This window comes from Syngnathoides biaculeatus, chromosome 5 (genome assembly GCF_019802595.1).
Source record: "Syngnathoides biaculeatus isolate LvHL_M chromosome 5, ASM1980259v1, whole genome shotgun sequence".
NCBI classification, from domain to species: domain Eukaryota; kingdom Metazoa; phylum Chordata; class Actinopteri; order Syngnathiformes; family Syngnathidae; genus Syngnathoides; species Syngnathoides biaculeatus.
The window spans coordinates 1,357,537-1,382,762 of record NC_084644.1 but is presented as its reverse complement, the minus strand read 5'-3'; the positions used below and the strand labels follow the sequence as shown (position 1 = coordinate 1,382,762).

General features: G+C 49.1%; 2 protein-coding genes across 12 annotated transcripts; one reads left to right on the top strand and one right to left on the bottom strand.

Annotated features, from left to right (window-relative positions):
* Positions 1-15,955, top strand: l3mbtl1b (L3MBTL histone methyl-lysine binding protein 1b). Of its 11 annotated transcripts, none has more exons than XM_061820757.1 (22): positions 1-137; positions 2,034-2,163; positions 2,963-3,161; positions 4,297-4,486; positions 4,566-4,695; positions 4,798-4,849; positions 5,947-6,041; positions 6,116-6,220; positions 8,005-8,140; positions 8,230-8,321; positions 8,393-8,544; positions 9,304-9,407; positions 9,879-9,964; positions 10,608-10,718; positions 10,781-10,895; positions 11,050-11,146; positions 11,864-12,046; positions 12,112-12,207; positions 12,285-12,349; positions 13,449-13,621; positions 13,931-13,993; positions 14,065-15,948. In XM_061820757.1, the coding sequence occupies exons 2-22, from the start codon at positions 2,053-2,055 to the stop codon at positions 14,191-14,193; spliced, it is 2,484 nt and encodes an 827-aa protein (XP_061676741.1). In that variant the 5' UTR covers positions 1-137; positions 2,034-2,052; the 3' UTR covers positions 14,194-15,948. The 11 variants fall into 11 exon arrangements, with proteins under 11 accessions (XP_061676741.1, XP_061676742.1, XP_061676734.1 ...); XM_061820758.1 differs by lacking the exon at positions 1-137 and adding an exon at positions 155-314; XM_061820750.1 differs by lacking the exon at positions 1-137 and adding an exon at positions 324-658 and having other exon boundaries at positions 5,953-6,041; positions 14,065-15,955.
* A 137-nt stretch (positions 15,956-16,092) lies between these two features.
* si:ch211-161h7.4 (nucleolar protein dao-5) lies at positions 16,093-25,030 on the bottom strand. Its single transcript, XM_061820766.1, has 14 exons — positions 24,678-25,030; positions 23,704-23,769; positions 22,604-22,664; positions 22,396-22,537; positions 22,155-22,208; positions 20,662-20,823; positions 19,222-19,652; positions 18,523-18,945; positions 17,794-18,199; positions 17,645-17,697; positions 17,195-17,353; positions 16,967-17,127; positions 16,774-16,864; positions 16,093-16,283 (listed from the first exon to the last, which is right to left on the bottom strand). The coding sequence occupies exons 2-14, from the start codon at positions 23,752-23,754 to the stop codon at positions 16,201-16,203; spliced, it is 2,277 nt and encodes a 758-aa protein (XP_061676750.1). The 5' UTR covers positions 23,755-23,769; positions 24,678-25,030; the 3' UTR covers positions 16,093-16,200.
* Positions 25,031-25,226: the final 196 nt, after the last annotated feature.

Here is a 25,226-nt window from a genome sequence, read left to right as displayed (position 1 = left end):
GTTGGACTTGCGCCGCTTGGGGCACGTCCAACTCATCGAGCCAAAATAAAGCAGCCGAGTGGCTTCATTCGCTCCTTTTGAGACGCATTTCGGAGCCGGAGCTGCACCCCGCTTACGTTCCGAGCCCGAACCGTTGCGTAAGAGATGTACAACTGTCGTGTGCTTGTTGTTTTGCTCGACTTTTTTCAATGAAGAAACACGCACGCAAACAAACCCTCCGTTATTGACACGCACGCATGCTCACAAGTGCCGTGCACGAGTCGCCGCATGACACATCGAACCTGAGCAACATCGCACGCGTGCGTTATCGTAAGGTTCGGATTCCAATGCATTGTCGTGCCGATGAATATTCAGCGGCGGCGGCGGCGTGCGAATCATCTCCGAGGGTTCGTCGTTTGGTTCGCGTGCGCGATGAGCTCGCTCGGGTCGACCGGATGCTCGCGTGGAACGACGCCGGTCAAAGTGACTCCTCGGCCGGGCTGTGTCACGGGCGCGCGCCGCTCGAAGCGCGTGCGCGTGTCGTATCGACCACAGATGATCGGAAAGTGAACTTTTTTTTTTTTTTACTCCCTCCTCGAGCACAAACTTGTAAGGGCAGCGCATCTTCCGCGCATGCGCAACCTCCTCGGCTCCAAATAAGAGTTAAAAGAGAAACGAGGTGAGTTCCACATTTTTGTTGAAAAAAAACACATCAGGTCGACTGATGGTAATTTGGCGTAAGTTGAAGGCGCTTTGTTTGAATGAAATTTCGTGCGGTTTCACCCCGCGGGCGACAGTTTGCGTTATTCTCCCCACTCCGGTTTGCGAAACGGTGAGAATAATCGTTTTTCAAGTTTCTATTGATGAATTTAATCGGGCAACAATGCCGAAGGTGGTGACGGCGAGGCGGCGTTATTGTCCGTCCAAACGCTGACGGGCGGAATTGCGCCGAGGTCTCTTTGCGACTGTTATTTAGCTGGAAACTTATTTCTGACTGCTTGCCTGCATCCGCAGCCGATGCTAATGCTAAGGCTAGCTCCCAGTTAGCTTGCTGTCGCTGGGCTAAGCTAAGCTAGCCGAGCCGAGCCGGGGCTGACATTCCGTGACAACAAAGTGAAAAAAATCCGCGGAGCGGCGGACAAGAGGCCGCCGGGAAATTGCCCGGCGGCCGTCGGTCCTTGTTCGACGCGCCGGCCCGTCTCGTGTGTGTTGTTTTTTGGCGTAACTTGAGTAATTGACATAGTTTCAAAGGTGTTAGTTGGCCTCCCCCCCTCCGCACCCCCGCAATTGCGCCGCCATTTTGTACCGAGACCGATGCTAATCACGGGGCGCTCTTGCTTCCACTTTTATTTATGGCAGGAATTTGCAAAACAAAACAAAACGCGAGCAGCCGCGTACTCGGTCAAACTTCACCCACGCACACCGCAGCGGCTCGTTAGTTACTTTTCTCCAGGTGGAGGCAACCCGACTGCACGAAAACATCTTAATTCCCAGCTTTGACCCTGCGTCAGTAGGAAAACGTTATATCGCAGTGGAAATGGGATTCAAACCCGGGCAAGTTGAGGCAGCGGGCGAGGAAAGGGGCGTTCTCGTGGAAAGTGTTCCACAAACCCGGTCGTCGGCAGTTTGCGTGAAAGCAAAGAGCCCTCTTTAAGAGATACTGCTAAAACGAGGAAAAGATGAATTTATGTGCTAAACTTGAAGCCTGCGCCGGTTTTCTTGCGATGGCCACTGAACGGGGTGTCGGGTCGCCCCCGTGGGCCGCTTTGGCAACACAATTCCGCGCTAGTTGGCCTGCAAAAAGAGTCTTAGAGTGAGTGTTTTTGTGTGCAATCCAAGTGCACGGTGGATCCTGCGAGCCGGCTCGCGGTCGCCATCAAGCGGTGATGTTGCGAACCGCCGCTCACAAGTGCACCCGGAACGTCCTTCGCATCGGGAGCCGCTCGCCGCTCGCCGCTCAAGCTCCTTTCAAAACGCACCACCAAAAGTCGGAGCTATTTACGTCGATATGTAGTCACGGCGCTGTCTTCTTCTTCTTTTTTTTTTGTTGAAAGGAATTCCGAAGGCTCCGGAATGGCTGACACTCCACCCAGCGACGGCCCCTCGCAAGCTGCCGACTTTGACATGATGGGCGCTCTGGACTGGAAGGATGGCATCGCCACGTTGCCAGGAAGTGACATCAGGGTACGGAAAATGAGTTTCACGAGTTTCCACGGTGGCCTGACGGCGGGCCTCTCGACAGGCAAAAGAACGACGAAAAGTTTCTCAATGAAAGTTAGCCTAATCGGTCTCGAGGCCTGCGGAATGTAATTAGAATAAGTGTTGCGTCGGCACGGTGGTTCAGCTGGTAAAGCGTTGGCCCCACAGTTCCGAGGTCCCGGGTTCGATCCCAGACCCGCCTGTGTGGAGTTTGCGTGTTCTCCTCCGTCCGTGCCTGCGCAGGTTTTCCTCCGGGTGGGCACTCCGGTTTCCTCCCACATCCCCAAAACATGCAACATGAATTGCACACTCTAAATTGCCCCGTCAGTGTGATTGTTTGTTGCGGCTGGTTGTCTCCTTGTGCCCTGCGATTGACTGGCGACCAGTTCAAGGTGTATCCCGCCTCCTGCCCGTTGACGGCTGGGATAGGCTCCGGAGCTCCCTGCAACCCTTGTGAGGATAGGCAGCGAAGAAAATGGATGGATGTTTCCTGTTTTGTTTAATTTTCATTGTGCAACATGTTTTCTAATCAATCCCATGGCGAGTTTGCTCCTCTTTAGTTGATCTTGTTTTGGGTACGGCAACGCGTTCATTGGATGTTGAGCTCGTTCATTTGTTCTGAAGTCAGTTTTCGAAACTGCTCAGCGGGTCACGTGCGCCATTTTTCTTTGAAGATTAGAACATGTCAGTCATTTGTCTTCAAGACCACACTTTTCATCCAAAGCTCGATTGTATTTCTTTTTTTAAATCTGGTGTCCGTTTTCGTCTCGCTTGCCGCCTTCAGTTCCGCATGACAGAATTTGGCACACTTGAGATCGTGACGGACGCGGAAGTCAAAGGGCACCAGCAGCCGGCGCCTAAAAAGGACGCCTCGGACCCGGTGCCGTCTCACAGCCCCACCCCTCCGCCGGAGAGCCAATCGCAGGCGAAAGCGGCACCCGAGCCGTCCGGCGATATTCAGCCGGCGTCGTCTCAGAGAAAAGGTACCGTTTATGTTTTTTCAGCCGCAATATAACCGAAGACTCTAAATTGGGGGTGTCGTCTTAATTCTAGTTGCAGACCACGTTGGAGTTATAAATTCTCCGTATCCGTATCATGGAATAGGTTATCAAAATAATCAGCCATTTTGATAATCAAATAATCTTTCAGGCATTTTTCGTTGAACTTAAAATTATTTGTCGCCCTCCATAAAAGCAGATTGATGATCTCTTTCTTTAAAAAAAAAAAATCAAAATAAGACATCTGCTTTTAGTTTGGAAAACATTTGAAGTAATTTTGGTGTTACAGACCAAGCAAATAATCATCAATTTATGATTCATTCTTCACTGTCAATTTGAAATAATTTCCCCTTTTGGACTCAAGGGTTGGTAATTTATATTGACTTTTTAAAAAAAAATCAGATTCATTGTTTGGATGAAAGAGTAATTGAATAACTCATTCATGCGCAGCATCCCATTTTTGGGACATCATGATTTTCACGCATTCTATCCTTCAGTATATCAAAATATTGAAGTGTTTTAATCTGAAGCCATAATTTGGTATCAGGAGAGGATAACTCATCGGTCAAAGTGAGCAAGGAGTTATTTCCCTTTCCTTCCTCACCCAACATGGCTGCCTCGAGTTATCATATAACTTAACCATAAACGAAAAAGAATTTATTTCCGTGATTGTGGCCTGTTAGGAGACTTTTATCTCAATAAGGCAAAAAATTGCCACTCTGCCCATGAATTGATTAATAATCCTTTTTTTAACAAATTTTTTTTAGCCACCTCATATTATTATGAATGGCTGGATAATCGTTTTTGAAATAAGAAGCTAAAACTGTTCAACTTTTATTGAACTTATTTGAAACGGGAGACTTGTATCACAAAAGGCAATGAAAACTATTATTTTTTTTTTCAATTTTGTATTTGCTTTCGGGGGCCACATGAAACCATGTGGCCCGCCCGGCCTTAAGTTTGACGCCTGCGCTCTGCGTGACGCACCGATGTCAACGTGATTGGTCGTTTGTCTGCGTGTGCCCCGCGATTGGGTGGCGACCAATCCCGGTTGTCCAAAATCGGCTCGGTGGGCCCTCGGCCCACTGTTCAAGGTCGGCGTTCTTTCCCGCTGCCTCAGGTCCAGTCGTCCTGTCTTTGGAGGAGACGCCCACTCTGGAATGTCCCAAAGTGGAAGTCGGTCCAAGTGTGGAAGTTGGTCCAAACGGGGAGCTCGCTCAGTGCAGAACCTGCAGCGGTCCCGTTGCCCGGGACGCCCTCCTACAGGGGAAGTTCTGCAGCGCCAACTGTGCCCAGCCCACCAGCGGCAGGTACAAATCACATGCTGACCTGTGACACCCCCCCCCACCCCCACTACTGTTGATTAAAATTTTTTTTTTTTCTGTCCAGATCGTCTCCCGCGGAGGCCCGGGAGTGCCCCGCTCCCGAGGGCGAGTCCTTGGGCAAACGTGTGCGTAAAAAGAGGAAAATCTATATGGATTCTGCCGACGAGGAGGAAGACAACCAAGAGGAACCGGAAGTAAGTGGGGGGTGAGGGGGGGGGGGGGCGCCACACGCCAGCGTCACGCCGGCAAGCGTGACGACAACATCATCGCGGATTTCCTCTTTTCATTTTTGCCAGGAGAAAGCCAAAACCACCAAAGGCAGGAGAGGATCCAAGATGGCCAAACTGGGTACGTTTCTGTGCAACAAGGTCAAGGAGCGTCAAGTTCCCCTTTCAGTACTCGGAAATCAAACGCTAAGCTAGTCTTAATTGCGTCAAGATCCATTCATTGTTTTTATAACCGAGGCTTGAGGGCGCAACGTGGACCCAAAAGCGTTTTCCTTCTTCAGACAAGACAAAACATAATGAAAACACATCATGTAAAGACATTTGGAGCCGGCCATTAAATACTGGGACAATATACAGTCTGCGTGGGTTTTTTCCAGGCGGGCACTCCGCTTTCCTCCCACATCCCAAAAACATGCAACATTAATTGGACACTCTGAATTGCCCCGAGGTGTGATTGTGAGTGCGGCTGTTGGTCTCTATGTGCCCCGGGATTGGCTGGCAACCGGTTCTGGGTGTACCCCGCCCGCCTCCTGCCCGTTGACCGCCGGGATAGGCTCCGGCACTCCCGCGACCCTCGTGAGGATAAGCGGCTAAGAAAATGCATGGATGGATATATAGCCTGGGTAGATGACAGCAAAATTGGACTGTTGGCAAGCAAAAAAAAAAAAAAAACCCACCAAAGCAACATTCAAGTTTTGAGGTGAGAACATGATGGAGTGGGTGGGGCTGCTATCCATCAAATGGGACTGGTAAACGTCACATGACTGAAGGAAGGACAGGGAAAAATTACCAACATCTGCTGCCGTCCACGAGGACGATGATAATGAAACCAGGGTGGACATTTCAGCAGGATAATGATCCGAAATGTATGACCAAAGAAAAAAAAAAAAAAAAAAAAGCTTCTATGAGTGGGCAAACTCATCAGCTGACTTGAATCCGATCACAAATCTACGGTAAGAACTGAAACTCGCCGTTCATAAAAGAAGCCCACCCGGAACTTTGAGGATTGGGCCAAAATCGATTAGATTTTTTTTTTTAGAAAAGGCTTTTATCCAAAGTACTGAAGAAATAGCAGTTGGCGTGTTCTTTGTATGACTTTGTTTGCACGTCTGGCGAACTTTTCCCCGTCCCAAGCGCCACTGGAAATATATTTGTGGGGGGGCCGGTGTGAAATCCTTTGACTTGAGCTGCTGCGTTTCTTTGGCCCCACCGCTTCAGCCGCAGCCTCGCTGAGTAAGAAGCGAGCGTGGAGCTGGCCGGCCTACCTGGAGGAGGAGCGAGCCGTCGCCGCCCCCGTCAAGCTCTTCAAAGAGGTAGAAGCGCGTCTTTCGGCTTTCTCGGGACGCCCACCGACCCTTTTGCGCCCCCCCCCCCCCCCCCCCCGCAGCATCAGTCGTTTCCTCAAAGCCGGAACAGCTTCAAGGTGGGGATGAAGCTGGAGGGCCTGGACCCGTCCCACCCGTCGCTCTTTTGCGTGCTCACCGTGGCGGAGGTAAGGCCGACGTCGTCGGGCCGAGCCGCACGCTCGACGTCATCTGGGCCCCGTTGCTGGCGGGTTTACGGAGGGCGACGGGGCGATGCGCGGCTTCGTTGCGCAGGGGGTGTCAAACGTGCAGCCCGCGGGCCAAAAGCCACCCGCTGGGAGGTGCAATCTGGCCCGCAGGGTGAAAAAAAAAAACATGGCATTGCATCGTCGTCGTGGGGGGGAAATTGTTATTCTCACGGAGGAAATGGAATAGCAATAATTCATCCATTTTGTTTAATTTTCAAGAGCAGTACATTATTTTCAGTTCCAAATACGTCTGCCTTAAAGTTTTGTGCATCTAAATTGCAGTTTTTGGCACGCGTGGATGGACTGAAGCAAAATGTTTTCTGTAAAATTATTAGTGATTAATGCTAAAGGTTTTCCTAACATGCTGACTTATTATGAAGTATGATTTTAGGCGTTTGGTCGCTTTGACGAATGAGGTTGTAGGCGGCTGAGCCGGGACGACCCACGAAGGGGGGTCCTTAGTCCCGCAAAGCATGCTGGGAGGATGCCAGCGCACGTTCCCATCAATTATTTCCTGTTCTATTTTTATGAGATTTTATTATCATTTGCTAGCAATGCTACTCTGTTTGCTGTGTGTACGACGCCATCAGTACGCGGCCCAAGTGGGATATTCTTCTGCTTAAAGATGTAAAAATCGATTTTTGTATTCTCCTCGGCCTTGTGAGCGCTATCATCGGCTAGCTTATGTACGCACTAAAACGTGCTAGCATTCATGCTAACAGTGTTCAAGTATGCTTCACGCAACAATTGTGCGCATAAGACCATCTTTACAGAAAATGTAAAACTTTGAAGTGCATCTTATGGTTGCACAAATCTGGTACATATCGTATACGGGTACAGTATATTAATACTGCATCCGTTATTTGCACGGGCGTAAGGAAGGTAACCCCACACGAATAACGAGAAAACCTTTGGGAGCTGTTTTTTTGTTGTTCAAGTTTTCGTGGGCGGCACGGTGGAGCAGCTGGAACGCGTTGGCCTCACAGTTCTGAGGTCCCGGGTTCAATCCCGGACCCCGCCTGTGTGGAGTTTGCATGTTCTCCCCGTACCTGTGTGGCTTTTCTCTGAGCACTCCGGTTTCCTCCCACATTCCAAAAACACGCAACATTCATTGGACAGTCTAAATTGCCCCAAGGTGTGATTGTGAGCGCGGCTGGTTGTCTGTCTCCATGTGCCCTGCGATTGGCTGGCGACCGGTCCAGGGCGTAACCCCGCCCCCTGCCTGTTGACAGCTGGGATAGGCTCCAGCACTCCCCGCGACCCTTGTGAGGATGAGCGGCTCGGAAAATGGATGGACGGATGAAGTTTTCATTGAACTTTAACATAGTTGCTGCCGAGGGTGAGCCTTCCCTGGACTAAAAAGAAAGAAAAATGTCTGTTGTTGATATTGAGAAAACAAAACATTTTTTTTTTTAACACATTTCAAATCAGAAAAAAACCGCGCGCTGAAAAGCATTTGAAGAAAGTCAAGCGTTGGAGTTTGTACAATTTCCGACTTCGATGATGATCTTTCCCCTAATTCTTGAAGTGAATCTCGGCTTGAAATATCGATTATCGTCTTTCTCGGTTGAAAATGATGGTTATCCGCCCCGGGGGGGTGGTGGTGGGGAAGCCAAAAAGCGTGTCAGTGTGTACGTTTCGACATTTTGGACCAACGAAGAAGAAGAAGAAGAAGAAAAAGGCGGCGCCGCCCTTCACCCCCCCCCCCCTCCCCTCCCCCGCAGATCCAAGGCTACCGAGTGAGGCTCCACTTCGACGGCTATCCCGAGTGCTACGACTTCTGGGCCAACGCCGACTCGTGGGATCTCAAACCGGCGGGCTGGTGCGAGAAGAACGGCCACAAATTATTGTTGCCCAAAGGTTGGCACGAGTTCGACGCCCGCAGGTCGGCGCGTCCCTCTTTTCGGCTCAGTTTTGCCAACATTTGTTTTTTGTTTTGTTTTTGGAAGGTTGCAAGGACGGAGAGTTCAACTGGAGCACGTACGTGAAGAACTGCAGAGGCCAGCTGGCGCCCAAGCACCTCTTCAAGAGCCTCAACACCGTGAGTGGCGCCGTCGCCATCCGCCGCCCGCCGGCTCCTTTGGCTGAACCCCCGCGTGTCCCCCCTTCCAGTCGGTGACGCCGTCCGGTTTTCGGGCGGGCATGAAGCTGGAGGCGGTGGACCGGAAGAACCCGTCCCTGATCTGCGTGGCCACCATCGCGGCCGTGGTGGACAACCGACTCCTGGTTCACTTCGACAACTGGGACGACACGTACGACTACTGGTGAGCCCGTCGTGGCGCCCGCGCGCCGTGCCGAAAGGGGGAAATGTCGGAACGTCGGCGTTCGCAATGTCACAAATTCCGTGCGGAATTCTGATAATGATTTGCAAGATGAAATATTTCAAGTCCGGAAATGTGTCAAACTTCCAACAAGATACTGAAATGGATTTCATTTTGTTTTGGCAGAAGTCTGTTTGGGCCGTCTCCACATCATCAGCGCGAAAAAGAAATGAGTTAATCGTCTCGTCTGTGAATGTTTTTTTTTATTATTATTATTATTATTTTTCTTCCGCGTTACAAACGCAACCTCGACACAATCCTGACGAGATTTGATGTCCCGTTTCAACTTGTGACGCTGCGTCACGTTTTAGGCAGATTTTTCATTCTGTCCTTATGGCGCTGACTGCTTTTTATTGAGATATATATATATTTTTAATTGATTTATTGATCATCGTGAATTTTCAAACATGAAATGAGTGAAAACAAGCAAGCGTGTGCTTTGTGCAGTAGACGAAGACCCGTCGTCGCTTCGTCACCGGAAACTCAAGTGCCGCAAAATGATCACAATTATGGTGCATTTCTCAAGTTTCTAATTACATATTTGTATCTCCCCCCCCCAACCCCACCACCACAAAAAAAAAAAAAAAGATGGAAGATTTCAGGTAGTTGCCTGAAAGGTTTCGACAGTCGCAGAATCGTTTTTTGCGTACATTCGAATAATGTTCTGGTGGCGCAACACTCGAATTTCTTTGTGCCGCGAAGGTGCGACGCCAGCAGTCCGTACATCCACCCGGTGGGCTACTGCGAAGACGCCGACCTGGCGCTGACCACCCCAGCTGGTAAGACACAGACCAAGACTCACGTGGGTCAGTACCAACTACTTTGCTTTGCGAGCCCAAAGTAACGCGTGGAAAATGTTCTTTGCCGCCTGCTGACTTGCTTTCAACGCGGCGATCGATAACCTGAACACCTTTTCATTTTGTTGGAATATGTCCGTTCGTTCAAAATTTGTGGCAAAAGAGAGAATATCCAAATAGTTTCGTTTTGCTGTTGTTTTGGGGCCCGAAATTCTAAAGCAAGACCCGTCGACTCACTCAAATCGTTTTGAGCGTGCGTAAAACCCTCAGTCCAAAGAGAAGAACGTATCAAAAATTGTTTTTGCAGCGGGCGGCGTAGAACTGGACCGGAGCGCGCTTCTGATATTTGCATGAGCAAAACTTTTGATGCACGCCCGCCCTTTTGTGCTTTTTGCCATTTGTTTTCCTTTCACGTGTCGAACGTTTGACCCGTGAGCGGCGCCGTCCTTCGGCCGCCACGTTGTCCTCTGCTCTTCCCAGAATACAAGCAACCCAAAAGTTTCTCCTGGGAGAAATACCTGGAGGAGACCAGCACGCAGGCCGCGCCCGCCCGGGCTTTCAAGCCGGTACGTTCGCGCGCGCTCACAATCGCCTCCCGTCGGCCGGCGCTGGATTTTTTTTTTTTTTTTTTAAATTTTGATCAAATGAATTGTGTTAGCTGTTCGACCCGTAGCGCTAGATTGCGACATCAAGGTTCATATGTTTTCCCAATTATTGTCTGTAAGTGGGCGGCGCTGTGGATCAAGCTGGAAAGCGTCGGCCTCACGGTTCCGAGGTCCCGGGTTCGATCCCAGACCCGCCTGCATGGAGTTTGCATGTTCTCCCCGTGCCTGCGTGGCATTTCTCCGGGTGGGCACTCGGCTTTCTTCCTCCCACATCCCAAAATTAATTGGACCCTCTAAATTGCCCCGTCGCTGTAATTGTGTGCGCGCGACTGTTGTTTGTCTCGATGTGGCCTGCGATTGGCTGGCGACCGGTCCGGGGTGTACCCCGTCTCTTGCCCGATGACAGCTGGGATAGGCTCCAGCTCTCCTGCCACCCTCGTGAGGATAAGCGGCAAAGAAAATGGACGGATGGATGTCTGTAAGTGAAATCAGTGGCGGGAACGTTTGTTGGTTGTTTGCGTTCTCCACACTGATGTCGACGGGAATAATAAATTCATTGTGAGTGCGGGACGCGCTTAACGGCGGCTCGCCCCCATCCCCGCAGAGGCCCCCCCACGGCTTCCAGGTGGGGATGAAGGTGGAAGCCGTGGACAAGAGGAACCCCGTCCTCATCCGCGTGGCCACGGTGGCCGACACGGACGACCACCGGCTGAAGGTACGAAACCGTCCGCCGGCCTCGTCCCCCTCGTTGAGCGCCGCCCGGCCCGTCTTTTCCAGATCCATTTCGACGGCTGGAATCCAGAATACGACTTCTGGGTGGAGACCGACTGCCCCGACCTGCATCCCGTGGGCTGGTGTCACAAGACCGGCCACTCTCTGCAGCACCCCAACGGTGAGACGCTTCATTGGTGCTGCGAACGGCGCGTCGTTCGTTTGAGGCGGGCGAAGCAAAACTGCCTTCAGTCAAACTCCAGCTGAAATTCACACTCTGAACCTCGTGAACAGTTCTTAACCCCCCCACTCCAAGTCAATGTGTGTGTTGTCAGGTGTTAACGATGCGAGCCCCCCAGGACAGGGATGCCCCACCCCAGGATGCAACGGGGTCGGTCACATCAGAGGACCTCGCTACGGCACGCACTACACGTCAGTCCGCTTCACCTTTTCCCCGCTCGCTCCGTTTTGACGGCGGTCTCGACGCTTGCAAACGCCGCACGACCGACCGCCGCCGCATCCGCTCGGATTTCCGTTGCGACGATTGGCCGCTCGACCCGTTTCAGCGAAAGATGTTCCGAGCCTTCGAAATTAAGATTCAACGTCTTTGAAATTGTGCTCGAGCTCCGGCGTTCGAAAAGCTTTTCAAGGGGAAGGGAAAAAAAAAAAAATCATCTAAAAGGACAACAAATACAAAGACGTTCTGTGTGGAATAACGATACAAAATTTAAAAAAAAAAAAAGGCTAAACAATCCATAAATGCAGAGTGACGAAATATCACACCCTTTATTATTTATGGATTTAAGTGAAGGACTTGAAATGGGTCAAAACCAGGTTTAGATCCAGGAACGTTTGGTTTTCTGACTAGAGGAGTTTTTTTTTTTTTTTTTTGTAATTTTTTAAATTTCTCTACATGTTTTGTGAATGCTCACTCCTTGAACTTTGAACTTCCCTCGCAGAATGTTTATGAAATTGTAATGCAAAGAATTGGAAAGGAAAGGAAGCCCTTTGGCAATATTCCAAGTCGCTTCTTTCAAAGGTTTCGGGCGTCGGGAAGTCGAACCGTCGCCCCCGGGTCACGCGTCCGTCGCGCTTTTCACGTTTGCAAGCGTCGCGGTCGTTTCAAGGACGTGCGCGACGTGCGTGCAGCCAGGTCAGCTGTCCTTACTCGGAGATGAACCTGAACAAAGAGAGCCTGCTCCCAGACCGCCTGGGGGGGGAGCGACCCCTCACGCTGGGCGGGGCCCTCCCCCGCGGCCGACGCCCCGACTCCAACGCCGCCTCGCAGACGGCGCCGGACCGGCCCGAGGCGGCCGACGACTCCTGCGCCAGGTCCGTCCGAGGGGGTTCCTCTCCGCTTCGCTCGCGCCCTGACGCCCGTTTGTCTCCGTCGCTAGGAAACCGGCGGAGGCCGAGCTCTCGGGCCGCGGCGGCCAGCGGGAACCGCCGGGGGGGGCCGGCGAGCAGAACTCCAACGGGACCAGGCTCAAACGGTGAGACCCAAGACGACGACACGCAAAACAAGGTGATGGAACGAAGAGAATGGTAACCTGTGATGTGGTTCCGTCAGGTCTGCTCCCGCTTCCAAATACCCGAAAGTGCACTGCGTCAAAGAAGAAGCGGCGGACGGGAAAGGCGAGTACGCGCTCTGATATTTGCAAAACTCATTTTCATCACTAGACAAAATGCTGCCGTCGTAAAACCTTGGAACACGTTTGAAGATGCTCGGTACACGAGCAAGGATTTGCCCATCCTGAGGTGGCTCCGATAATCTCAACAGATTAGCACACACATTAAGATGAATTTTTGAAAAAACATTTTTATGCAAGAAGATGTTGGATTTTTTTTGACGGTCGTTTCCGTCTTTGGCAATCTACGGCTTTTCTCGGTTTGGCCGCATTCCGTCCCACGTCGCAATCGACACTCTGAAACGTCGCCTTTCCCCACACGTCGTTTTGAGTCGGAAATATTGAATGCCGTCATTTCTATTTAAGATTCTCAGTCGCGACCCGTTTCAGACCCGACAGTTGGGACAAAGTCGCTTTCGGCGCGCCTCAGAACCAACGATCGCGACATCCATCCGAGACGACAACTTAATACGGCGGCGGCTCGGTTCTCGAACACAATCCGTTCCGGGAGGCCCGTTGAAAACTGAATCGTTCGAAAACGGAAGCGCCTTTTCCCATCACAATGAATGGAAAATAAAATAATCCGTTCCAAGCCTAGAAAATAGTTTTTTTTTTTTTTAAGCATTTTTTTTTTTATCTTTTACTGATAATACACTGCATGGTAGAAATACATGTATCGTTTAAATACTATATGTAATTAAATCATTGAAGAAATTATACATTATTATTATTATATAAGTCACTACCGGGAGACGTCTGCGTGTGGGTCAACTGGTTGCATCGTGTGCAATCGAGCACGTTACATCGATTCCGTCCCCCCCCCCCCCCAGGGTGCGTTCGAAAGCACAATAACAAATCGTCGTGGGTTCGAATACCGATTTTCGTTCGAAAACTTGTCCACTGATACTATTTAGACAAAAATAAGACACGAGTGGTGCATGGTGAAAGTGTTTTGGAAATTAATTTGCATCAAAAACGAGACTCCCCGGTTCGCTTTTCACTCGTCATCCGAAAAAGCGCAAAGAAATGCCGACGTTGACATATTTTTGAACTCGCTGGACGAGGCAGGCGTGGGCTAACTTTTTGGTTGTGGGTTCTGTGCTCAGCCTCCCCGGACTCGCTCAGCCTGCAGCAAGCCCTCCACGAATCGGTGTTCTCGCCCGGCGTCTCCGCCGCTCCCCCCCACCGGGTGGCGCTGTGCTGGGACAAGCACTGTCAGCTGCTGCCCGAAGTCCTGGGCCTGAGCGCCAAGAGGGTGGCGGGATGGAGCACGGACGAGGTCACGCAGCGCACGCACTCATTTGGCAGAATACCTTTCTGATTCATTTTCGAAACGTTGACTGTTATTTCATTTTGCACCTGTGCTGTTGAAACGCGACAGACCGGAAACGGCGAGCTTTATTTTGAAGCTGCGTTAAAAAAAAAAAAAAAAAAAAAAGGGAGTGGGGTGGGGGGGAGCAGCTCTAATTATGGGATACGACATCCAAGCGTAAAAATTGGGCGAGTAGAATTTTTTTTTTTTTTTTTCCCGGAGCGCGTGTAATGGGCTTATTGATTTTTTTTTTTTTACAAATTTTCCTTCTTTTAGGTGGCCACTTTTGTCAAAGGCCTGCCGGGATGCAAAGAACACGCGGCCACCTTTAAAACCGAGGTGAGATTCCCGAACGGCTTCGAGACGTCTTCGGACTTTATGATTTAATACGCGCGCTCGGTTTTGTCCAGCAAATCGACGGCGAGGCGTTCCTGCTGCTCACCCAATCGGACATCGTCAAGATCCTGTCCATCAAGCTCGGCCCCGCCCTCAAGATCTACAACTCCATCCTCATGTTCAAAAGCGCCGACGAAGAATAAGCCAAAGGGCGGCGACGGGAACTTCTTCTCGTCTTCTTTTCGCTTTACTGATGCGTTCATTCAAAAACTTTTCCTTCGTTTGTGGATTTGTTGCCCCCGACCCAAAAAAAAAAACAACACCTCTCAATAGAGCTCTCAAAGTCGCTTCATCAAGGATCTTTGTTGCTTTTTTTTTTTTTTTGAGAGCTGCAACCAGTATTACTGAGGGGTGGGGCACTTACACCCCCCCCCCCCCCCCCAAATGGGCCCACTTCACTTTTTATGATGAACTCACAGAGGCCCGGTTGACATTTCTAAACTGATCCAACAAGGGTTTATGATTTACTTTATGTATATATTGACCATTATTTGTCGGGATCGCACGGCGGGTCGGACGAAAGCGGCCCGAGGTTTCTCCCGGCCCGGGTCGGACTCGGAATTCGAGGAAAGGCCTCGTTTATGGTTTTCGTTCATTTGATGGCACATGAATGTTAAAAAAAAAAAAAAAAAAAGGACAAATTCTTTTGCCTTTGTAAATAGGTTGTACCCAAAAAGTCGAGGATTCAGTTCCGATCGGCGATGCAAAAAAAAAAAAAAATTGCCACAAAGATATCAAATGTCATTTTGAGGCCACCAACGTTTTGGAACGTGTACATCAGCTCCTGTTTATACGCAAACGGCTTTTTATTTATGTATTGTAATTTAAAGGTTGCTGGTCTGCTGTCCAGGGGTGCGCCCGCGAGTGCGTCTGGCCAATAAATGAGAATTCCAGACACTAGATGACATTTTCCCGCTCTCTTAATCATCTTTCAAACAAGTCATTTGTTGATTTATGAGTCAGCCATCTTTTTTTTCCATGCTGCGTTATGAAATCCATTAATTGCGAGCACATTTCGTTAAAACGTGAAATTATTTGAGGCGAAACACCAAATAGAATTTGGACTTTGCGTTTGGAATCTCTTCTGTCGTGCCGCTTCCTTCCTTACTGAACGGCATTTTGGGATTTCTGACATTATTTCGAGGTTGAGGGGTTTTTTTTTTTTGGCCATTAATCTTATTTGAACTCGCTACCAGTTTCAACATTAATTTGTAATTATTTTAAGGAAGTACAGGGAGGTCCTCGATCTACGACGGAGATCTGTTCCTACAGTAACGACTTTAAAGTCAAAATTTACATCAAAATACTTTGGATAAAAAAAAAATTGATTACAAAATTAGAAATAAGATGTACTTAGAAATTGCTGCTGAGGGGCGGATTCCTCAAAGAACCTTGTTTTGTGATTATTATTATTGTGTATGACATGAGTGAAGCGACATAGCTCATTGGTTGGGGCGATGGTTTAGTAAACCAGGGGTTGTGAGTTCATATCCCGCCGGGGCCTCCGCTACCTGAGAGAAGTCGCATCAGGACGGGCATCCGCTGGGAAAAACCTGACGGGACAAGCCGAAAGAAACGTACTTTTTTTTTTTTTTTTAAATATCCAACAGAGCAACGGAACCCTTCGTCAGATGCGCTCACTTTAATAATTGTCACCACGGTCGAGCGACTGCAGCCTCGGCGGTGTTGTCGTCTCGCCTTTCTCCAATCTTTTTATGATCTTGAGCTTCGTTTCCATGGTAATGGATTTCCTTTAGCATTTTTAGCATTAGCAATGTCAAAAAAAGAGGGCGAAAAACGCAAAAATGCCCCCGCCGCACAAACACGGACAAGCATTAGCCAGACGAAATGTCGTCGTAGGTCGAGATCGTCTTAACTGGAGGACTCCCTGTACAGTATCCGCGACCCCCCCCCACCCAAAAAAAAAAGACAATGACAGAAGTCAACACACCTCGCACAAGTGAAGTCACCTCTGCTCTCCCTGTAAAGCAGCTTCAAAATGAAACCTGAGGGATGAACCCCGGATTACAAAAACAAGGAAATGACCCTCCTGTCAATTTATTTCCATACAAACATTTATATCATTATATTACACGCAAAAGGTCCCGGCGACGGGGCCTGCCGGACGGGGGGGGGGGGGTGTCCGCGCTTCAGTCGGGGCTCTCGGTGACGATCCTGGTGAAGGAGAGGACGGCGGGCTGCGCCGTCAGGTTCTGGACGCTGTAGGCGTGGCCTGTTTGTGCGCAGCGTGACAAACCAGCCAATGAGGGAACGCGACGACAGAATGGGGGCCCCCCCCGCCCCCCCCTTCAGACCAAATGCGGGACGGTCCGCGTAAGTTTTCCGAAAGCCAACCGTTCAGAGTGGATTCGAGAAAGCACTCGCGAGCCTTCACTAAAAGGTCAACGTTGATCAAGAATCGCGTTTTACAATTACAATTAATGGAACATGAAATAATGCCTTCCAAGTCCCCCCCCCAAAAAATCTTTTTTTTTTTGGTTAGCTTTTCCTGATAATAAACTGCATCGTTGAAATGAATTATATAATTAAATCATTGGGAAAAAAATAGATGTATTTTTTTTTGGGCTTAAAACGCATGCTTCAGTTGGTAGGCCGGGAGTCCATTCCAAATGCAAAGCAGCCCACAATGGTTTCAAAAGAAACGGACCTCAACAAAAACCGGAATCGCGCTCAAACCGACGAGAGCGGAAAAGTCATCTTACCGCACGGCACCATGAAGGAGTTGCCCGTGTGCACGCACGACTTCACGTTGTCGACGACGACGCTGACGGAGCTCGTTAGCAGGAAAAACGCCTTCGGGGAAGAAAAAAAAAAAAAACAGGAGCTTGGAACCTTTTTTCCCTCGTGAGGATAAGCAGATCGGGAAAAAAAAAAAAGGACGGCGACAGATCTGACCGTGGTGGCGCTGTGGTCCACCCACAGAGGTTTCTTCATAAAGGAGCCCAGCAGCATTTTGCCTTGGGAGAAGGTGGCGCAACGCAGATCCTCGGCGACGCCGACGGCTCGGCCTTTGTGGAAGTACCAGTCGAAGTGGTCGGGGGAGACGGCGGGCAAACCTGCGGGGGGGGGGGCGCTCTTAACGTTTGCCGCTTCGCCGCCAAAGGGAGACGGCCCCGCTCTTACTCTTGTTCTTCTTCCCTTTGAGGGAGGCGGGGAACAGAAAGCGCAGCCACTCGCTCAGGTCGGCCTTGTCCTCGGCGCCCAGCTCGAAGGGCTTGAGGGGCGGCGCGCACAAGTCGCTCACGGACAGCTCGGCCCAAACCTGCCCGCTCGACCGACGCTCTGGAACGAGGACGGGGCGCTCGGTCGGCGTGACCAATAAGAATTTCAATCGGAACACCGTCGATGTGGAGTTCCGCCCCATTGATTTCTGACAGTGAAATTCTTCATTTGGGATCCAAACGGGTCAAAAGTCAAGAAAATTTGCACTTTGACGACGCCCGCGATCGCAGTAACAGTCCAAACCTCTTTTCCGAGCCGCGGAGGAGCCCGACGGCGGCTCCGCAACTCAGGAGAAGAAGAAGAACTTCCTTTTGGCTGGCTCAGGAAGCCCTTCAGGATTTTGATACTGACCTGGATCGCCGTACGGTTCCACGTCGATCAAGCACACCGGCCCGCTACGACATCTGACATCCCGAAAGAAGAAGAAAAAAAAAAGACAAAACCGTGAACGAGCGGGCGACAAACAGCAGGCGAGATCGTCAGCCGCGCGTTTTCCTGACATGTCCCGCGAAGGGTCGGCGCCGTCCGGGCTGGCCGGACCTCCGTCCACGCTGAAGGTTCCGTCGTAGCGGTCGGGACTGTAGACTCGCACCGTGACGACGTCGTCGCTCTGAGCGCCGGGTGAGCTCGGGCCGACGGATTTGGCGGTTTTGGACGCTCGCGGCGCCCTCCGACCGACCGGGCGCCCTCCGACGGCGCCTCCGCCCGATTGTGCCGGACTTCGGCTTCGGGCGGCTCCCGTTTCCTCGCCCGGGTCGGACCTTTCGCGAGCCGGGTTTCGAAGCCGACGGGGCCGCTCGGCGGACGGTGGTCCGGTCGCTCGTTTCTCGTCCGGCTCGGGACTGGACGGGATGGACGTGCGGGAGTCTTTTTTCTGACTGGAAACTCGTGGGAACGGTCGACTCTCTGTTAAAAAAAAAAAAAAAAAATGAAAAATGAAACTCAGCCGTGGGTTAAAATAAAGCTCAAACTTTTCCGTTTGTTGATGTTTTCTCACGCAGCATCTTTTGTCAAATAAATCCAACATTCCCCAATGCCAGGAGGTCCACGTTCAGGTTTGCAGGTCCTCGTGGTGCTTCCCAACCCAAAACGCACTTTTTGGGGTTCTCTGAAGACCAAATTGCCCGCCAATTGGTGGTTGTGCCTCCGCGATTATTGGGCGACCGGGTTGTCGCCCGGAATCAGCCGTGACAGGTACCGGATGTGCTTTTTGGGAGCGTGAATTCTACCTGATTCGCGGCGCCGGTTCCGCCGGGTGGATTTGGGAGAACTGAAGAGCAGAGGAGCAAAGTCCCGCCACGGCGACCCTTGCCGCTCCTGAGCTCTGCCAGCGCCTCGGTCGTCGCTGTCCGCCTTCTTCACCGCTCCTTTCTTTTTCTTTTTCTTTTTCGACTTTCCCTCCTCGGCTCTTTGCGGGTACTCGAGGCCTTTCTTGGCCCGGGTCGGTTCTCGACGGTTGACCTCGGTCTTCTTGACGCGGGACGCCTCCCCCCCGGCCTCGTCGTTCCGAGAGCAGCTCACCCACCACTCCCCGGGCGGGTTTCTTTTCCTCTTGCCCAGCACCCGATTTGCTTCGGGGGAACTCCCGTTTTCTTCAAATGTTCCACCTGCCGCCAAATCTTGCGCAGGGTCCAGATTCTGAAAGTCAAAACCTGTGGGGTGAAAGATCTATTTGTCATCTTTTATGTTTTTTTTTTTTTTTTTTTAAACATGACTTCTCTTCAAAGTGTATTTCAGAGCGCATCCCCCGCTAAAGGTGCGGCGTACAAGCCGCGTGTGCGTTTCTCCAGACAGGCCGGCTGCATATCCGTCCGTCCGTCCGTCCGTCCTTCTCCAAAACCTCTTTGAGGCGGAATTGCCAAACTTTGCCCGTGCGTGATTTTATTTGGAGTGCGCAGGTCATCTGTTGCCTTCTCCGTGGAGCTTACCTGAAGGGGAAGCCCGGTCGGCATCGGCATCAGCGTCGGCACGCTCCCGACGCTGCGCCTTCTTTCTTTTGGTCTTAGGATCCGGGCCGCCGGTTTCGGGTTGGCCCTTTGAAGACTTCGGCATCCCAGAAGAAGATTCGACCTCCCGATCGTCCGTCGCAGGCCGTCGATTCTTTTTCGTGTCCCGATCGAGCGCGGGCTCGTTCTTTTTGGGTTTTTTGCGGGCCGTCCGCTCTGGGACCGACTTCCTGCCGGGCAGATCCGTCTCCGCCCCGTTGTCCTCGGAGCCTCCGTCTCGCGAGCTGGCCTTTTTGCTCCTTTCTTGCTTCCTTTCGGTGGGGATGAAAAAGTAGAGAGGCACGTCGTCGTCAAGAATCAGGAAATCGTCCTCCGACTCGGGAGGGGCCGGGGGCGCCTTCGTCGGCGTCTTCCTTAAAAAAATAAAATAAAATAAAATCACAAAGCAAACATGGAAGGGCCCGTTTGTTTTTGCGCTCTCAATGAGTCGCGGGAATCCTCACAAGGGTTTTTCGAGAGACATTTCCCAGTTGTCTTGATAAATGGGTCAAATTTATGACGTTTATTTGTAGACTCGAGAAAACCGTCCCAACTGTGCAATACCAAAAGTCAAGAATTTGTTCCAAGCTTGACTGAAATCCGCCTGCCTGACTCTGCTCACCCGTTTTCTACTGCAGGGTGTGACGCCGCACAAACCCGCTGCCGTTACCGTCACCGTCACGACTCGTTACGGAGCTCAAGGGTTGCTATTTGTTAAGTCCAGAGTTTTCAACAAGGCGGGTGTGAAACCCCAAAGCGCACAGGACTAGATGTAGTGACAATAGAATTTTCACTCTCGGAGGCAGCGCTTCGGACCAACTGTCCAAATTCCGTCCGTCTATAAGCGTGCCGATCCCTCCGTGTGGCTCGCCTCGCGGACAAATCGCCAAATTCACCGCAGACTCAAGTAGGTGCCGCTTATCCCCAACTAATTCTTACGTCGTTAGCTTAAATCAGAGATGCCGAACTAGCGCGGCGTAGGAAATGATCACATTTTATACAATCGCTCCTAAAAATATATATCTACAAGAAATCGTGTTCGTTCACCTATTTTACCAATGAGGCAGAATAAAAAAAAAAAAAAAAATGCACCGTAAAAGTTACGAATGTGGCCACTTTTTGTTTGCTTCAATTATAAAATATGTGCCTTGGCTCTATAAAGGTTGGAAACCAATTTTTCTTCAACTCATGACCGTAACGCTAAGCAACTTTTGGCTCTTTTGACGCAGCGTCGAGAAAATTCTAAGCAGCTCGCTCACGTAAGACTTACACGATTGCTTCGTTTCTCACCTGACGGCTGGCCAGGTGCCACAAAGGCCTACATATTTTTTTATACAGGCCACGAAAACGTTGACAATCGACATTTTCCTGAGCTCAACTCACGGTCCGGCCTCAGATTGTGCCGCGTCTCGAGCCCTCCTCAGGAACTTCCAGATGTCTTTGGTCACGTCGGACGACGAGCTCGCCGCTGTGGACTCGTTGCGAGCGCTCTCACAGTCCTTCTCGGGAGGGGGCACACGAGGCTGCTGCTGCTGGGCGGACTTCCTAAAATAAACAAACGCAAACGTCATGTCAAACGTGTGACAACGACCCAAAGTGCACACTTGGATCGACAAAAGGAAAAAAATTGAGCTTTTGAAACAGCCCAGCAGGAGTCCAGACGATATGATGGAAAGTGGACTGTACGCATCAAATGACATCACAATTGACCAGATTTGGCGCATATTTCCAAAGAACACATCATCAACAAGTGCCATACTGATACGAGTCCAACCCGAAAAGACCGGACCGACATTTTTTCCCACACGCTTTCAAGCCTGCGGTTTATGCCTTAGGCTTATCATTTTTTTCCGGAAGGCCCCAAGGGTGCACTCGAGCGGAAAAGGTAAGAGATACCAGTGGAATATATGTGCCGAGGACGTGACTTTTACTGGTATGTTGTTTCTTTTTTTTTTTTAAAACCTGTTAGCGCTGTGCTAGCGTGTTGTTGCTGTGTAGGTGCCGTGGCTCCTTTTGCTTTACCGGTATGTTTTTTTTTTTTTTTTTTAACCAGCCCCGTTCGTGCTACCGTGTTGTTGCTATGTTAAGCTAAGCTAAAGTATTAAAACTTTGAAAAGTCCTTCTGTGTACCGTCTTTCTTTGTAACTATCTGATGGTTGAATTTGGGTTTCAATGTGGGCACTTGCGGCTTTTACACAGGTGCGACCGAGTGGTATTTCCTTGACAAATGTACTGGTTGAGGCTTATAATCCGGTGTGCTCTGTAGACTGGAAATTATGGTAAAGACGCAAGGTGTGCATATTTATACAACCATGTTATCCTACATTGTCATTTTCCTCATTAACTGACATAAAGCTTCCAGGTCCCAGGAGTTTGAGCAGGGGTGTGTAGACTTTTGATATCCAATGGATATGCAAGCGTTTCATTGACTAATGAGTACGGCAACCTTAGTTGTTTTTTTTAAGAACTTCTGCTACACGGAGGGTGAAATGAAGTGAAAAAAGCAATCGCAAGAGTCGCTGATCCACTTTCAGCAACCCCCGCAAGCAGCGACGGGAGGGCAAAACTCACTTGCCCCCCACCCTACAAGGACACTAACAAATTCAGCTTCTAATTAGTTTAGGTGGGAAACTTCAAAAATAACACTTCTATATTGATTTTTTTTGTACTAGAACAGCAAAAAAAAAAAAAGTTGCATTATGACCTTGGTCACAGAGGAAAGTGGAAGGAAAGGAAGGAATGAAGAAAGAAACAAACGAAGAAGGCATCATTGGAGTTGAAAAAAAAAAAAAAATTGAACACAAATGAGGACATCGAGACGGGCTTTTTAACAATATTTTACGATTCAATTTTTGTCAAAAAGGAAAATGAGCAACCTGAACGTTTGCATGTGGACAATCTTGTCAGCGGCCACGGGACTTTTCTCATGACTGGAAAAGGGAACAGAGCAAAATCATTTGACATCTTTCTGTGCGCACATCAGTAAACATAAGGCGGGCGGAACGCGTTCTCGCGACTGAACGAGGGCCCGCTAATGACCAACTTTCTCAGGTGAGACTCCACAAACGTGCAGCATTCACAATATTGCAAAATCAACTCTTTTCGATTGATTCTTACTTGTCAGATGTCGATTTTGTCGCCGACATGTTTTCTTCTTCTTCTTCTTCTTCGGTGTCAAAGACGAGCGGCAACAGCCTTTTGCCGAAGTCGCTGCCGTCTGCCTGCGCAGAACTGCCAGCGCGGTTCTCCTCGAGCGGCCCTTCGGAGGCAACTTTTCAATGGAGTCGCGTGCCGAAACAAAACGCTCAGCGTGTCGTCGTCTTACCAACGTGCAGTCCAGAACTCGGCGTGCTTGTCGGGCGGCGCAACCGATCCGCTTCGGAAGGCTGCAGCAGTACAAATTGGAAAAGGTTTTGCTCAGTTAAGGCGGCGGCTTTCAAACCGGGGGACGTGGCGTTGTGACGGCGGGGGGGTCGCGGGTAGAGCTAGTAGAGCTCGTGCACCTACGTCATAAAATCACGTGACTTTTGTTGACGTCGCCATATTGCGGGTCAAACAAAGCATTGCTGCAAGTGAATTCCGTTGAGACAAAACCAAAAATATTTCGCCTCCGTACACGGAAGCGTATTGCGGCCACAGGTTAACGTCGGTAAACCTCTCGTTGACGGACATCATTTTATTTTTTTTTTGGAAATACACATTGTTCTCAAATGAGTCAACTTGGCATTAAAAATACTTCTCGATAATTTGAGATCGAGAAGATTAATTCCTACCTGAATTGAAATGATCGCTAAACAGCCGTACGCATTTCGTTGGGTAGAATCCTTCCGGTTTAGTTTTCTCGTCTTTTCAGCTGGTATTCTATAGAATCATCTATTTGAAGGAACCGTCTTATCTATCGTGACCTTGCGGAATTTGCTCAAATTTCACCACAAATTGCTCATCAAATTTAGTCTAATCATCATCTAATTCGCAAGAATAAACCAACGAATATACCACAGAAACAATGATGTTTTTATCTCGTACATCCAAACGTTGAAGAGGGAGGACAAAGTGTGTAAAACTTGATTGAATAAGTTGTTGACCCTTAACCTTTCGACAGCAATAACTTCAAGCAACCTAATCACGTAAGTAGCAGATCAGACGTGCGCAACCGTCGGGATTCATTTTGAATTTCAAAAAGAACCATCATTGTCAATCAACAGTCAAATAAATGATCATTGTTAGAGTTTAAATCTTTACATTCACGACATGTATCAAAAATACTCTCTAAAATGTGCACCTGCATGTATGCCTTGCTTTCTTCAAATTTACTTATGAAATAGGCCTGCGTCTATAAACTGCCAAATTGGCACCGGGCCACCTTAATGTCGGAACTTGCAGAAGTAACGTAATGATAGCAAATATTTGAACTCAAGAACTCACCTGACAACATTTAGCCAAGTCATCAAACGTCCCGTCGTCGCGCGTCGCCATTCTTTATTAGGTGCACTGGAAACAGCATTTTTAAGCATGAAATAATTCGTCAATTGTAGAAACTTCTGCTTGTTAGTCAAAAATCGCGAGGCAAACTTTTTTTTTTTACTATTCAAGATACGTATGGAATAGCTCAAAAACCAATGTGACCAACATTGTCAAAGACCTTTTGAAGACAATTCAATGTACCACTGGATAGCAGGAAATCACATTTGTCATTAAAATATGCCATCTTATCTCAGGACAAATGAATCAAGTGAACTATCCAGTAAAAAGACATCTAAAATTGGCCTTTTCGTCACGTTATATATATATATTACAGTATAGTATAAAAGCAAAACAACGAACTCAAACGGATGTTCGCTCAATGTTGTCAACTAATATCCGGGTTCATTTTAGGCAATTTTTCCTTAATTTTCATGAAAATGTAAAAATCCGGACGACTTTCATCACTGTAGTTTCTCCAGATCTACAAAGACACAATGTAGCCGACTTGAAAACAAGAATATTAATGAGATATTGTCTGAAGATCTTTTTAGTCATGTTATACAAATGATAAGTAATATAAAAGGAGTCACATTGCATGTCAATGTAATGGCAATAATTGCTTTACCGGAACATAATTTGTATATTAGATGCCGTCACGTAACTACGCCATCTACGGCATATACTGTAGTGCGAGTTATAATCAGTTATAAGAAAGCCAGCAAACGTATTACATTTAAAATAGAAATTCGTAATATGATGTGTTTGTTAAATACAATTTCGGGTAATCGAGAACGATCCAAATGGCGATTAAAACTGGGACCCCGAAAGTAAAGGACCGACTCCACACAAACAAAGCTTTGAGCTATCGTTAAATATTTATTTGTCTCTTTCCTAAAGGGGGGGGGGGAGGAGGAGGATTACAAACGTTAGCTCACCAAATAACAACAGCTCTCCTCCATGTCATGTATTCGTTCTCCAAAGGAAAAGGATGACTCGCTGGCAAGCAGGCAAGCAAGCAAGCAGTAACGACGACAAATGAGTTTTACGTTGAACGCGTAACAATGGCGGCGGAGTGTTTTCAATGTCCCGCGCGTCCTTCTGCGTTTTGCTGTGTGTGTGTGTGAGGGGGGGGGCACTTTTTCATTTGGCAAATCGACTGGGTCCACAAACGGCCAGAAGACACGTTCATACGGTTTTCTTTCCTTCAAATACAACGTTATTCCTTTAGTCTTCACCCCCGCGCTTAAAACACATCAAAATGCATCATCTTTTATGATCGTTTCAAGCGCTTTCCCACCCCCCTCCAAGCTCACGTAATGGAATATTCCAATTTCATACTGCGCATGTGCCGCACGCTTGACTTGTGAGGCGCAGATATGAGTGAAGCTTCACGGCAAATTTATGTTTGCCAAATCCAATTCACTCACAATAAATCCCCAATACACAGTGGACTCCGGCACAAACACGATTACAAACAAACCGAT

Excerpts from the sequence above, each read along its gene's own strand:
- l3mbtl1b (XM_061820749.1), top strand. The coding sequence starts at position 327 with ATGCATTGTCGTGCCGATGAATATTCAGCGGCGGCGGCGGCGTGCGAA. Across the intron at positions 2,164-2,962 it reads TGCCAGGAAGTGACATCAGG|TTCCGCATGACAGAATTTGG; the intron begins GTACGGAAAATG and ends TGCCGCCTTCAG. Across the intron at positions 12,208-12,284 it reads AACGGGACCAGGCTCAAACG|GTCTGCTCCCGCTTCCAAAT; the intron begins GTGAGACCCAAG and ends TGGTTCCGTCAG.
- si:ch211-161h7.4 (XM_061820766.1), bottom strand. The coding sequence starts at position 23,754 with ATGGCGACGCGCGACGACGGGACGTTTGATGACTTGGCTAAATGTTGT. Across the intron at positions 22,665-23,703 it reads ACTTGGCTAAATGTTGTCAG|CCTTCCGAAGCGGATCGGTT; the intron begins GTGAGTTCTTGA and ends GTACTGCTGCAG. Across the intron at positions 17,128-17,194 it reads CAAAGGGAAGAAGAACAAGA|GTTTGCCCGCCGTCTCCCCC; the intron begins GTAAGAGCGGGG and ends CCCCCCCCGCAG.